Source organism: Cygnus atratus, chromosome 4, assembly GCF_013377495.2.
Source record: "Cygnus atratus isolate AKBS03 ecotype Queensland, Australia chromosome 4, CAtr_DNAZoo_HiC_assembly, whole genome shotgun sequence".
NCBI lineage: Eukaryota > Metazoa > Chordata > Aves > Anseriformes > Anatidae > Cygnus > Cygnus atratus.
This window is the reverse complement of record NC_066365.1, coordinates 27,456,855-27,472,383: the sequence shown is the minus strand read 5'-3', so window position 1 is coordinate 27,472,383 and position 15,529 is coordinate 27,456,855. Positions and strand designations below refer to the sequence as shown.

General features: G+C 34.3%; 1 protein-coding gene across 2 annotated transcripts in view; it reads right to left on the bottom strand.

The window, feature by feature from the left end:
- Nucleotides 1–597: 597 nt before the first annotated feature.
- The window catches only part of SPOCK3 (SPARC (osteonectin), cwcv and kazal like domains proteoglycan 3), a 195,929-nt gene continuing 180,997 nt past the window's right edge, over nt 598–15,529 (bottom strand). Inside the window, exons 8-11 of one of the 2 annotated variants that reach the window (XM_035549781.1) lie at nt 11,726–11,947; nt 5,081–5,143; nt 3,734–3,871; nt 598–2,744 (exon numbers count right to left, since the gene is read on the bottom strand). In XM_035549781.1, the coding sequence (XP_035405674.1) occupies nt 2,572–2,744; nt 3,734–3,871; nt 5,081–5,143; nt 11,726–11,947 (596 nt within the window). In that variant the 3' untranslated portion in view covers nt 598–2,571. The remainder of the gene's footprint in view (nt 2,745–3,733; nt 3,872–5,080; nt 5,144–11,725; nt 11,948–15,529) is intronic. The other variant, XM_035549792.2, reaches the window with a different exon arrangement.

Below are 15,529 nucleotides of genomic sequence, written 5' to 3'. Positions count from 1 at the left end.
CATGCATTTCTTTAACGCTGCAGTGCAGTAGCTCCCAATTCATTTGGTACCACGAAAGCAAATCCAGCTCCATAATATTGATCCACACTTACCTACGTTTTCAAAGGAAGTCTCACATTAGTAATCTCTTCTCTAGCTTTTCCTCATGAATGAGAAACAATTTATGTTTTTGGTTTTGCTGCTTTAGATTTTGACCACAAAAATTCTCAAAGATGAGCCTGAATCTTCACTGTCACTGTTCTTTAATAAGTTTAGCTATCTAGACTTATTTCGGACTTCTGTGATAGGTAGCTGTCATACTCAAGGACTAAAATCCAAGCCAGTCCTCCTCTTCCAGTTCAATGAGGAATTTTCAGGGAAGAAAGAATACAAACCTCTTTCATGCTCTTCTGCATGACAGTTCACTTTAGAAGGTCTTCGTACTGTAATCCCAATAGGCTAAATAAATTATGAATTCTCTTTTCATACTTTAATTCCCTAAGTCACAGGTTTTAATGAAATGCATTTTAACTTTGTCAGCTAGTGACCATTTGTCACATCACGAAAGAAAAAAAAAAAGTATGCTACATCAGCCAATAAGGACAACATTTTATCTTTAGGTTCTTTATTTAAAATCAATTTATATATCAGTTAATTTCAGCCATAAGAAACTGTTCTCTGATAAAATCCCATTGTATCAGAATGGTAAACTCTTAACTACTTTTATTTAAGAAAATAATACAACTATGCCCCACAAATTATGAATTAGTTTGAAAGGAAGTATGTCTCCCTTCACTATGTAATGAAGACAATGTCACAAAGTACATAACAAATGTACAGAAAAATACAGAAAAATAAATTTTCCTTATGGGTTTTACTTTAATCCAAAATTATTTACTGGAAATAAAATATTGATAAATGGTTTTAATACAAATAAATACATATTTTTGTAGGTGAAATGTAACTGAAGCATGAATTCTTCCTGTTTCAAAATTTCAAACCTTGTAAAAATTCAAAATGATGGGCTATGCTGGCAGAAAGTTGGTTACAAGAGTCTTTATTTTGCAAACTATACAGAAACGGTAAAAAAGAAAATGCATTATACTTTTCAATATTACATAGGATAAACATTAAATTTAGTATTTAATGTGTAGAAATTAATTCAAACAAACTGATTTTCCTTCTAATTAATGATGGGAAACCAGTGATCCAGTTTTGAAATTATACAACCTGTAGTATTACATTATACAGGTCATGTCAACTTTATTGTGGACAGAAAGCAATAGATATGATATGAATGAAGATGGTGGAGTCCCAAAACGTCTACACAGTTGATTAACATGCTAACATAAATACAGTGATTAAAGAAATTTTCTCTATAGTCAAATCTTAAGTGCTACTCTACACAATAATTATAATCTAGTCCACGTGGTAATTACATAACAATAGAAAAAAAATTAAAACAATCCATTTTCTTCATTCCAGCAGCAGTACTTATACTGGTATTAATTTGGTAACTGGGTGTGCTTAGCTATTGCCTAACATCCTATACTGGTATGCATGCTAAAACCTCTCTATCTCTATTTTGCAAGGCACCTTTACAATATGTTCTCTAAGTTTCTGCACTAGTAACAGAAAACAACATGAATTTATATAAAGATGCAAAACTATTTCCTGAATTAAGAAAACAAAAAGTATAATTATACGCTTCTTAAAAACTATGCTGGGGGCAAGTGTCAATACTCTGACTTACAGTCATGTATAAAGGTAATACAATTTTAAGCATTTTTTCCCCATGTAAAATACTTTATAGTAATCTGATTAGAGAGAAATACAGAGAAACAACAATGGGTGAAGTGATGTTTGAGTAAATAACAATAACGCCTACATGACTTTGACATGAAAGAAAGAAAGAAAAAAAAGAAGGAAGGATAAGAAAATTATTAAATTTACAGAGTTGGTGCTTGTCCATGCTACTGCTTTAGAAAAACCCTTTCAATAACCTAGCCACTTCATATTAAAAAACATAACTACAAATGCAAACACAAACAAGGACTTTGCTTCATTTTTCCCTTCTGTTAATTTTTCTCCATACCTTTGGTTAATTAAAGGCTGGTAAGATGCTATTTGTGCACCGGAGTTTTTCTACCGTAATACATTTTTATGTATTAAACAGGCAATTTGCAAAGCCTGCAGGGCCTGACAAAAGTAAAATTAAGTTACATTATTTGTCCTGAAGAGGACACGCAATTCCAAGTACGGGCAAATAACTCTTCACGTAAGTTTTAAAAAGACTGGTTGTTTTTATAGCGTTTTGCACATTTATAAGTTCAGTAGCACATAACATTTCCTTCTTCTGCCTACACTTTCAATGCATTTTCTTCAGCGCAAAGGCATTTAAAAACTCAAAAGCACGTAATATTTCTTATTTAAACAAAAAAAAGTCTATGACTCCAGCTGCAATGTTTGAAATAATCATACAAAATATACACATTTGTTAGAATCCTTTCGATCTTGAAGAGCAAAGGGATTTTATGAAATGTCATCTTGTGAATTTTAGAAAGGTACAATTCATTGACCCTCCTAATATCATCAAATATATCCATCATGACCATCGTCATCATCTACATCATCATCTCCTTCGTCTTCATCATCATCTTCAATTTCATCTTCATCATTCATTATTTCATCTTCATCATCTTCATCATCTGTCCAGTCATGGAAATCACCAGATGCAAAATCACCTGAAGTCTCTAAATCAATAGCTAAAAAGGTATGATAGTTATCCAAAAGACACAAAATACACTACATTATTGCTAAAACAATATATATCATATTTATAGTGTAATATGTATAAGACAGAAGAAAATTTAATTTCAAGAAAATTACTTATTTTAAACTAAACATTGTGACAGAAAGAAAACTTAAACAACATCAATAATCTTTTGTCTTAAAAGAAAACCACTTTAGTAGGGATGAATTTTTCAATGTTAAGAAAAGGAGATGAATTTTATGGATTTGTGGAACTATAATGAGTGCCAGGAAACACTGAAAGAGATTTAAGACCAACTTACAGTTCACAATAAGGACTAGTGATGATATATACCATACACCGTTCAGTTTTTACATATTATCTTTAACTATCTAGAACTGTACATTTATTCAGAAAGTATCCTGGATTAAATGGAAAATAGGCCTGAACAGGTACGCCAAATACCGTGTTAAATCTACCCTATGTTTCAGGCTATGTTCTTCTGTTGCAAAGGAAGGGAAAAGGAGTAATGCAAAGAAAAATATTTTATTGCCATTTTTGATGTCTGGGACATAAAATAATGGCGACATGGGAGTTCCTGTAAGTCATAGGGTATTGGAAGGGAAAAGCAAGGGAAGACTTGGTGTGCTAGGAACTTTTGGCAATTCCTTCAAACAAACTGAAAAAAATGTCAAATTGAATTAGCATACTGATTACCCAAAGGGATTTCATCAAGCATTCTTGGACTTGTATAATGCTACTCTAGATAATTAATTTTCCCTAGGTTTATATACACTATGCCAAGCCCATATATGAGGTCTATTAACAGCTGACACAGTAATATGAGTTGCAAAAAATAATGAAGTAATAAAAATCACAGATTATATTTACATAAAATTAATGTAGTTGCATCCCACGCCTGTTCTTACTGAAGAAATGTAGCCTGGTTGGAAATCAAAGTAATACCTTTACACCAAAGTCCATGCAAGGTTCATAACTTACCACATTCTGCTGCACCATTTGTTCTGGATCCTGTTACCTCATTGCCGTATCTGTCAACACACCAACATTGTCCTACACTTCCATGGCACTGACTTGGTTTGTAATACCCATCTTCATCACATATGGGGATATATTGCCCTGTGATATATAAATATTGAATAAGAATATTAATAACTGCCCCTTGGCCAATGTAACAATCATAGCAGAAAATAACTATCTTTTGCTATTTCCACATTCCAGATTCTCCACTGACTGGCTTACAAGTGACAGATACCAGCCTTGGACTGCCTTCAAGAAAAGGAGTGGACAATCTTCCTTAAAATTTTTCATTGATCCTCTGATACACCTTCCTTACTCCTTGAATGTCTTAGTTGAGATCTTTGCTGCATGCTGGGGAAAGGGACATAGCTCACAACTCTGAATGGGATGTTCTATAATCAGCGGAGTGCAAACAAGTCTGAATAATAAGGATTAGGCTTCCCAGACTAACAAACTATCTGCTACTAGGCTTAGTAGCTTTTTTTTTTTTTTTTTAATTTAGATATATATGTAATCACCCGTTTAGTTACCCACTAATATTTATTCCACCATAGAAGATAAATGTAGTGTAACACAGCAATTTTCTCAACAATAAATGTGAAAAAAAAAGGTAAATTTGCATTTTATAGACATAATACCTATGCAAATTAGACTCTAAGCTAAAATGGTCCCCCACCAACAGTACTAGAGACACAATCATGAACTTATTTAGTGAGGCAGTGACTTTCCTAAGGCTGAGTAAGTCATGGTTCCTCCCTTGAAAGGAACAGAGACTTTTTAAAAGAAACATAATATTTAGACAAATGACAATGTACAAAACATGAATCTGAAAACATTTTGAAGTGCACAGTTATTGTTTGAAACCATCCTTAGCAGAAATACAGTTTTGATTACTTTGGGCCAAGCCTTTTATTGCAGCTTTCATACAGTTGAAAAGGGTAAAATGAAGATTTACCCTACATTTTAGTAATACTAATACAGCATAAATTGATTCACAACAAAGATTTAAATTACTTAAAGAATATTACAGGTAAAGATCAGTAGAGATACTAATTTAGGAGTGCCTTAGACTGTCCCCTCTATAACTGTAAAGATCTACGTTCTATTAGGATAATGGAACAGACGTAATATCTTTTGGTAGGTAAGGTAGTAAAACCAAGTTTAATAGCTTTCAAAAACTTCATAAATTTTGTTGCTAGAATTTACTGCGGTCTATCTTTGTTGGATTAATATTGATTTTATGTTGCTGTTTCACTAGGGTTATTTATGTAAGCAATAAAACCTTCAAAAGAATGATCTATGGCTCACCTAGGATCTTCTTTCCTCCTTGCTGCTTCTGAATGTTGCTGAGTTCTGTCTGGCAAGGTGGGTCTAAAATGACAAGAAAAATGTTGAACAGATTACACTGTATATGTAAGCATATGATTAGGTTTTCATGGTTTGCTACGTTCTAAGGTCTGGCTAACTACTGATCTTAAGAAAGGTACAGATCCTGCACTAGTAGTCACATCCTAAACTCTGAAAGAAAAGAATTACTCCAGCTTGTTACAACTCCAAAATTATGAAACAGATCACCATCATGGATTTGTGCTGAAGGCTACTCCCAGTTAACCCATCTGTAATTGAACATCTGGTTACTAGTCTGGAGGACTGAAGAATGCTAGACTGAAATAGTAACTCTATCATACACTACTTCATCAGTCTACAGAAATCTAAGGGTGACTTTGAAGCTTGACTCAAGTACTGGTTAGAAGTGGGATGGCTCTTTCATTCCTTCCCTTTTGTCTTTGTTAGAAGTCATGTTCAAGTTTTGTACTTCACATATTATACTAATAAAATAAGAATTTCTCCACTGAAATTTGCAAGACTGTGGTTTTATTGCAATAATTAAAGACAGAACCCCAGGGGTCCAAAGCCCTATGTTCAGCAAAGTTAAAAACTGACCAGACTTCAGATGTCTGTAAGATGCAGAAGTTATTAAAATTCAGTTATCCATTGTTCAGAGCTATAGCTTAGTTAAATTCTGAATAATTTATTTTTCTGCTCTCCATAAAAGCAAGTCTGACAATGTCCCATGAATGGGAAGGAAATATATATCTTTGAACACTAATACAGTGTACTACATTAGAGTGAGAGATGCTTTTGTGGTAACAGTTTGAATCAAAAGTAATACTATTCACGTGTATCTTTAACTTACGCTGTTCCCAGACAACATTCTGATAACTCACTAAAAACTCACATGCTATGAATATTACATTCATTTTTTTCATTTTAGCAGACCAGTTATTTAGAATACATCTTTGCTATGTAAGTAACTCAAGGTTGCCTTCTGAAACTACTTTTGTCTGTGTACACAGGAAAAAACTAAGTTACTTAAAAGATCAGTAAGATTGGCGTAGCTTATTGACTAAGTACACACTTAGACCAGAAATCATTCACTATGTAGGGTAATGCAAAAAATCACTTGAGAGGTGAAAGTTCAAATCAGCCTTTCCTGAATTTTTCTAAAGGAAAACACCATTTAGTCAGATGAGAAAGAATTTAGGATGTAGCTGGGACAAGCACACATGCACAAAGAAGTTCAGGAATGGCAAGAATACATTATAAAACCTGAGGATATTTTTCTTGTGGAAATGCTCAAACATTAGGGACAAATAAGTAGAGTAACTGTGGATCAAAATATATTTCTGGTGAACACAGAGCCTCTTGATTGGCATAGCCTAGGTATACCAATAGGCCTTTGGTTTTATTCATGAGCTCTTATCTAACTGGATAAATAGAAACTGGAACACAGTAATAACACCTCACTGAGAACAGGCTGTTAATTTCTTTTGGCTTTATGTTTTAAATGCTATATACATATCCCATACATTTAAAGACATAAAAGTTTAGAGAGCCCTCAACTCTAGTGGACTTGGTTTTCACATTAAATCTATAATTATTGTTTTTAGAGTTAAGGCAAAATATTGTTCACAGGAGTCTTAGCGCCAGAATAAAAATCAAGGAATGCCTTTACAGATAATGAGTAAATTTTCTGTGCATCCCCTTCAAAACAACTAGCACCTGGCATTGTTAGGTGGGTATTGTGTTTTCACTCTTTGAGTATCTGCTGAAGTTATATAAAGTTATACATTTCTTGGTGTAAGAAGTACTTTGATGATGACTGTGCTCACTATTATGCCAGAAATGTTCAGCACCTTTCAAAACAAAGGTTTCTGTCTTTCCTGATATTTAAAGAGTTAAGATTTTAATTGTGTTTAGTAATGTATTAGTTTTCCACACAGCTGTATTTACAACATTCTAACAATCAATTATTTCTCAAACAAAAGGTATTTCCAATTACTCTAAAATCAAATAATGACAGTCATTCATGCATAGGAGTACCACAGGCTAGAAGGATCTATCAAAGAAGATGGGAAATATGCTGAAGGAGAAGAATTAGTCTAACAAGAAAAATACACGTATTTTGTTCTATGAAAAAAATAATCTTGAATTAGAAACAGAGTTGCATTTATGAGCACAATCATTTAAATGTAAAAATGATGGCCTATGCCTAAACAAAAATCCTTTATTTTCAGCTATAAGTCTTTGTTGCTGTAATTAGAAACAGGAACACCACTAATCAAATGGTATCAATGCAATATGAGGAAGTTACTTACCCAAAATTCTTCGCAGAGGTTAGGTCTTTGAGATTCACATTTAAGTTTTGCTTCTCACGATAAAAGTGGCAAAAAATTCTTAACAATGCTTAATGAGAGAGTGGCATGATGAAAGCTCAACCAATTCCTTTCGATCCATAGCATATAATTTTTCATCTCTCCCCAAATGATAATTTGTATTTTCCAGTCAGTTCCTGATTTTGGGAAAGCTTTTTTTTTTTTTTTTTTTTTGGATTTCTGAACCTACTTCAATACAAAGGCAGCATCACTGGATAGCCTTTGGGAGTCTTGAGTTAAGGAGACTTATTCTGTACAAAAATCATTGTTACTGTCTCCCTTGAGACTGAAACGATCCTGACATCAGAAAAATCTTTCTGATAATCTGAATAAGAAACCTAATCATCTCCATCCTTAATTCTACTTAAACAAATCTGGCAGGAATTATATTTCTGACATTATCACTGCGTTATTATGAGTGATTCATGAACCATTTAACAGCCATCCACAGTTCTTCAGTGCTTGAAGTACTGATGCACACCAGAGCATCCCATGTTATTAATACTGGCCCTTGAGACATCAATATTCAGTTGTGTCAAGAGGTGATGCAAGGCTTGTATGATTAAGCTTTGGTTTATCAAAAAGAGGCACATTAAGAGAGCAACGGGAGTAAAACTGGTAGATTTGACAAAGAATGTCTGGAATTTTTAACAGAAATGCCTCAAGGAACTGGTACTCACAACGTGGGTCTCCAGCTTTCACAGGCGCTCCATCTTATTAAATTACAAAACAGTGATTTTCCATCTATCAAGTAGATAATATTTGGCAGATCCCCTAGTTTTTGACGTATGTTCTACTGCAGATAAGGCTGCCATGTTATGTCTTGCCTCTGCTCAGGGTCAAGTATTTATAATTGTTCTAGGACAATGGAGGTTCTAGTTATAGGGATTTGAAGCAGTCAATACTGCACTTCAAGAAATCTTCCTGGGAACTTCAGTCATGTGGCAAGACACATTACACCTTTAGAACCATCTATAATCATATTTAATGCCCTGTGGTCTCAAGAGACTGATGTAACAAATACAAATCACAATAATTATCGTTATTCTGCAAGATGGACTAGTTTCAAAGTCATGAATTAGTCTTTCATCCCTGATAGACAGAAAAGCCTATAGGAAAAAGGCATCCAGAGAAATACTAGACTAACAGACACATGCAGAAGCCTGCAGTAAAGAGATGCTTATGTTCCAAGCATTAATATTCCTGGTAAAATTGGTTACTCTCCTACTCTATTTTCAAGCAGTGAGGCAACAAAAACAAGGCTGTAATAATGATGAAGTACTGACAGAAAGAAATTCAACCTATAAAAAGGCCAACAGAGCAAGTGCCTCAGCATTTAGACAAGCACTGAAGTGTTAGGCTAGCATCGAAGACCTAAGAAAATAAGTTCTGAAGCACTTGCACAATTTGTAGGTGGAAATAGAGGGCAACATGGAACAAAACATACAGGAAGACAGCAGAGCCCTGGCAAAGTGCAAATTCTGAAGTACTGCAGAAATGTATTATAGTGTCTTGGATATACCTCAGAAATGCTAAACTACACTTAGAGAAGAATAAGGCCAAGGAAAAATGCAATGAGCACCACTGAGACCTAAGTAAGAATTTAAGCATCAGTCAAGGTGGGACTGTTGTTACAGGGAGATTTTTTGAGCAATACAGATGTGATTTTAGTATTCTAAAAAATTGCTTGTATTGACGAGAAGTTGGGAGTAATGTGCAGTAAGGGATCTAGTGTACTCTAACTCATCACAAGAAACCTAAAGCAAAAAGAAAGAATGAAGAAGAGATCAAATAATTGTCTGATACTGACAGTCTTGATCTGGTAAGCTAAAATCAAAGAGTAAGAGGTCTTTTCAGATGACAACTTCGGCAAATAAAAAACATATTTTAAAAATAGCATAATAGAATTTCTATCCCCCTATGATGCATATTGTTGATTAAAACTTTGTATTCACTTTGAACCTGGTTAATCAACAGCATTTCTAGTAAAACTGTGTATCTGCTGAGAAAACACCTACAAAGTTCGATGAATACAGATAGCTGTCTATATGACATGAAGCTTTCTGTTAATATCAACTTATTTTAGTGTACATCAGAAAGAAGCCACTGAATTTGTATACCTAGCCACTTCTTTGCGATTTACAGCAAAGGTCTTGTTAAAGACCTTATTTAGATTGTTCAATAAAGTAAAAGCCAAATATGAAGATATTAAAAGATTTAGCAGAATGCTACAATTACGATTAGAGAATTCAGTGGGTCACGCATACTAGGAAGTTTGACAGTTGTGCAAGAAGTCTGACAGTTATGCAAGAAAACAAGAAATAACAAAAGACGACTATAAGCATTTTCTCTCTTTACACCTTCAGAAAAAAAAAAAAAAAAAGAAGATAGATTTTGTTGACAGTGTTAATTCAGAGGGATGGAGCTCATGTTTAATGTGCAAGGATTGCCAGGACTTTGCAATGAATAAGATTTCACTTTATTTACAACATTGATGATACTTCTTCACTACACACCCAGAAACACCGTGGTTTCAAAAGCTATCTAATCTGTTTTATATCTGTTTTATATGATGGGAAAGATGGAGGAAACAAGAGAAAAGCAAGGAAAAGCTTGACAATTTTGGATTCTGCAATGTGGAGAGTCGGTGTCACTGGTAGCATGGTTCCATTTTTTTTAGCCGCTGGAGTGCCATTAATATAATACAGTTGTGTTTAGATCAGGCTTTATACCATCATCAGATTGTAGCAGTACACTTGAGAAGGCATTTTAGAAAATAAAAGAATGTAAAATTAGTTGAAGCTAATTTATGGAAGTGTTCTCTTAATATTCAGGTTATACTCTACACACATTGCAAGGATCAGGTAGAACAGCCAACTAGTATTAGAACCCTGGACAGTATTAAACAACATTTTATGTGCTGTACTTTCTTTGACAATTGAAAAGAATTATGCTGTCCTCCAAAGAATAAGGGTGTTTATATATTAGGCTGAAATGATTGTGGGTTGTTTTTGTTTGTTTGTTTTAAAAAGACAACCAAACAAAACACATTATGTTCTTTAAAGACAATTTTGCTTGGGTAATGTTTGATTGACTAATTCTGGTAGCAGTACACTGCTTATAAAAATGGAAGCCAAAATATTGTGCTACTATAAAACAATGAAGGTGTGTTAAAAGATTAAATGTTAACTTTTAAAAGGCAAAATTACCACATAAAAGAGGGCAGTTAGTATATACCTAGGGAAGTACAGATTTATTTTTGTTCAGATTTACAGATGGTGTAGCATGATAAAAATCTTTATTTCCACAGAAATCAGAGACAAACAATAAATATAGAGTGATAATGGGGATTTATTGTGAAAGTTTTAATGTCACAAGTGAGATTCAAAAAATTAGATTAAAATTTTCAAATAGGCTGAACTGACTTTGAAACTTTCCACCAAATCATTCTTATCTCCTCTACTGATTATCAGCAGAACTTTGGTCCTGAGTTGCTATTTATTCCTTTGAAAATCTCTCTCTCTTGTTAGTAAGAAAAATGAATTGGCAGTTCTGTCTAGTTTCAGCCAATATTTGATGAGGAAATTCACTAATTCATTACTACTAGTTTGAATATATAATTCATGCTATGACTCACCTAGATCTAAAATTGGTATATGATCCTCAGAAAAATAATGCTTATATGTTGTGTTACTTTGTTTAACTGAATCACATCAGGACATTTGCTGGAGATTCATCTAGGCAGAAAAACTCAAGTAGTTTTAGATCCAAATGACCGTTTTTTTTATCCATAATGTTAATTCAGTTATTTTAATAGGTTTACAAAATAGAACATTAAGATGCCCTAGTTTAGCAATAAAAGGGCTTATTTTACAATATAAGCAAAGTAGATAGGGAAAGAAATAACATAAAAGTAATGTTGTTCTTTATTTTGATCTCCTTCCTCTGCATACTTAAAGTTGGCATGAAAAACAATATTGCTGTAAAAGCTTTAGCCACTGTTCTGCACTTTATTTAGAATCTCTGATTTTCTGGCTAGCTTTTCATTTAACTTGTGTTTTTTGTTTGTTTGACTTCTTGTTAGGTATTCAAGGTAGATCAGAAACCTTTACAAAGATTCATGATACAGCATTTAAAAGCTTGTAGTTCACTGTAATCATCTTACTATGTTAAGAAAAAGATAGAGCACTATTAAAAGATCAGTCATATACATATGCGGGTTGTTCCCATCTTTTACCTTGCTGTCTTTGGAAACAGTAGCACCACTCATTGTTAGATATCAAACTGTCCTTGTATGTGTCACAAGAATTGAAGAATGCCCTTGTGCATGGTTCATTCTTGTCAAGGTAAATACTTCCAAGTTCTGACTGGTCCAACAACAGGTCATAGTTCGTATCAAGCCTGTTAAACATCCAGCCAAGGGAGTCCTTGCAAATTGGCAAAATGCTGGTATCAAATCCTAGGAGGCAAAAAAAATAAAAATAAATAAAAAAATCAGATAACAGGAAAGACAAAGCATGTGCTGAGCTCAGCCACCATAGAAGAATGCTGTATCATGGAAATTGCTTCAGTGGTACATAGTTAGAGTACATAAGCAGTGCACGCTACTGAAATACTGTGTATAAATTATATGTCGGCTTTATTTAAAAAAATTGTTAAATTAACCTGCTTAAAATTAATTTTACTATCAGTCTCAAAGCATTTAGAAATATGAGTCTTCTTGTCAAACATTATGCCTATAGCACGCATATTATGTACAGTAATAAATGATCCACTGTGATTTTCTGGAAAATAATTATGTGATATTATAAATCAGGAGAGTGGAGCGACACGTAAGTGGCTTGCAATGTGTACAGAACTAAGAAAAGAATGAATCCCAAGTAACTCACTGGACTCCACCTTTTTCTTCCTTTTATCTTTGCCTGATGTACTGCACATCTCAGGAGACCATAGACAAGGTGACCAATAAGAGCTGCCTCCTGCCAGTATCAGATCTACTCAGACAGCTTGCATCTTCCTTAAATTGTTCCTTGGTAAATGGACCACGAGGAACAGGTTGAATTAATTATCCCTGTAGGCAGATCTCAGATCTCATGTCCTGCACCAACTGTAAAGTACAAGCAGACTTGCATATGGACATGGAAGGGAAATTCAGAAACTGCCAGGTCCCTCACACATGCAGATAAAAACTGCATGTAAAACACATTTTTTCCTGTTCATGTGCCACGGATCCTACCATGGGCTTATGGTGCATGTGGACAAGCAGTTGAATATATATCCTAATACAGAACAAGATTTAGTGCTTACTGAATACTACTCTACTAAAATACTGAATACTACTCTACTAGAATAGCTTTCCAGCTAAAACTGAGCAGTTAAAAAATGAGACACGATTATGGCTGTAGAAAAGTTGACATGAGAGTTCCAATTAGTACATATGAATTCCTAGCATCTACTACTGTTAAAATCAAGCCTGCTTTTCTTTGTTGTTGTTCTGAAGACAACAAAGAAATCTGGAAAATGGCTCTATTCCTAAAACAGGTCAAACTGTGTAACTCAGAAACTAGGTTTGGAAATCAATTGATTTTTCTTCATATATATATGTATGTGGAAATGGCCAGGCTATGGTAGAACAACCATTTATTTCAGAAAAGAGAGTTCCCTGTGAAACTAAGACAACCACATAAACTCCCTGTCCCCAGGAATCCTAAATTAACGATGCCTTTAGCTTAAGTTAATCTTGCTCCCTGTTGCATTCATTATTATTTCTGCTTGACAGGAGGAAAAAAAAAATCCCTTAAAGAATCTCTTTAGTATTGATCTTCTTGATGCGTTTACCACACTGTACAAACACTGTCAAGCATTCAACCAAAGGACACTAAGACAAAACAAATTATTTTCATGTGGATTATGAAGAGCGGAGACAGACAGGACCAGACTGAATGGATAAGGACATACTAGTGCATGTGTTTTTCACCTTTATCTGTAAAAGACATCAAAATTATTTAACAAGTGTTTCTGGTTTGAAAAATCCTGGAAGGTTCCTCCACCTTAAAACATTTTTTCTAAGGATGAATGTTCAGTACAACATTATTTTCCTCTAAGGCTCTGTTCCTGAAGGCCTCTTAACACTTCTCAGGTACTTCGCTTTCCTCTGCTAGTCATGCTTTCAGCTACAGATCCTCCACCTTGGATTCAGAAAGGGTTTGATATCAAACATACTCTTTCCTATCCTGCCTTTTGTGCACCTGTATGAAGGGAGGAATTATTGTTGTGCTCACAAAATTTTTCAGATTTTGGAATTCTGGCCAGCTCACCAAACTTTAAGACAAGTTGCAGAAAAAGAGCAACCATGAGGAGAAGACAGATTTTTTTGAATAAATGGAAGGTAGAATGGAAGGTAAGACAAAAGCCACTTCAAACGTGCATTCAGGGATGGATCTTGTGGATGAAAGTAGATAACTGTGCAGAAGAGTATATCAGCATGTGGAATTTTAAGTGTGGGTTTACTGAAAGAGGTAGCACTTTCTTGCTTGAGATGCAGTATTTCTGGTCCTTGTTGGAAGTGCTCAAATCCTTAAGTACCTTGCCTTCTAGGATACTAGAAGCTGGTGTTATATGTTTAATAAATTCTTCTAAGGAAAACAACAACAAATGAACACTCTGCTTATTTTATCTCTATTTGTCTGGTTCAAATTTTGCCCTAAGAAGAATACATTGATCAGAAGCACAGTGAAGGACCACTGAACATTTCAAAGGTTTCATGCAACACTAAATTATAGTTGGAATGATATTATATGTCTGCAAAATAGTTTATTCGTGACTTTTTTCTTAATTTCCTAAATTAGCATTATCTACTGATTTAAATTCATTTTCTATTCTCATTCCTCAAAATTTTCTCCTTTCTACGTAGGTTTTAGATTTTAACAAAGTGTCTAGTAGTGATGTCTCACTGGATTTACAACAAAATTTCATACAACAACCTTCTTGTGTTAGTTCAAAGTCTGAAAAATAAAGTTTACTCATATTAAAGCTGTGATAACCTATCTATTAAATAGCATCATGTACTGGAAAAAAGCATTGTGGTTTACAGGGTCTAGCTTTCTACCAGATAACTGTATCATTTAATCACTTCAAAAACTAATCAAGTTTTACCTTGAAAGTAGTGTTTTGTTTTTTTTTAGTTGAAAGTTGTTCTTTTTAAATTCTTTCTCTTCTGTGGTATTTACAAACTCTAGTATTTAGTGTTTTAAATAGAGAAAATAGCATCTCTGCTTTTATTTTGAAAAGTGAAACAAGCCAAACTTTCTTGACCGTCAATCACTGCAGTGTAGTGAAGAAAGTCTGAAATCTAGGTCGAATATTACTTTAGGTGAAATAAATAAAAATTGATAAAGTAATTCAGAGGTAGGCCTTGCACGTATTGACAGAGACAAAAATGACCCTTGTTTGACTTAAAATGGCATTGTCCACCTACTCCAGAACGGTGAAAATACATAAAGGTCATTATCCTGAGTTCCATGTTCATAGTACCAACTGTTAAGAGATTACTGTGTTGAAGTCAAATTTTTGGTTCAACCTTTAAGAACCTTTACATAATTGGCCAAACTTAGGATAATCAGTAATGACTTTCTTCCTCAACTATAATATCGAGAAATTAATACACCTCTCACTCTTGAAGGTGATACACTTGAGAAAAAGAGTTAGCAGAGCTCTTAAATACATATCTAGAGCTAAACATCTGCTGACATGTTTTGACACCGTTTCCTTCCAGTACCTAAACAGGGCCTACAAGAAAGCAGAAGAGGGACTCTTTGTCAGGGACTGCACTGACAGGACAAGGAGTGATGGTTTTAAACTAAAAGAGAGTAGATTTAGATTAGATATTAGGAAGACATTCTTTACTGTGAGGGTGGTGAGGCTCTAGAACAGGCTGCCCAGAGAAGCTGTGGACACCCCACCCTTGGAGGTGCTCAAGGCCAGGTTGGATGGGGCTTTGAGCAACCTGGTCTGGTGGGAGATATCCCTGCCCTTGGCAGTG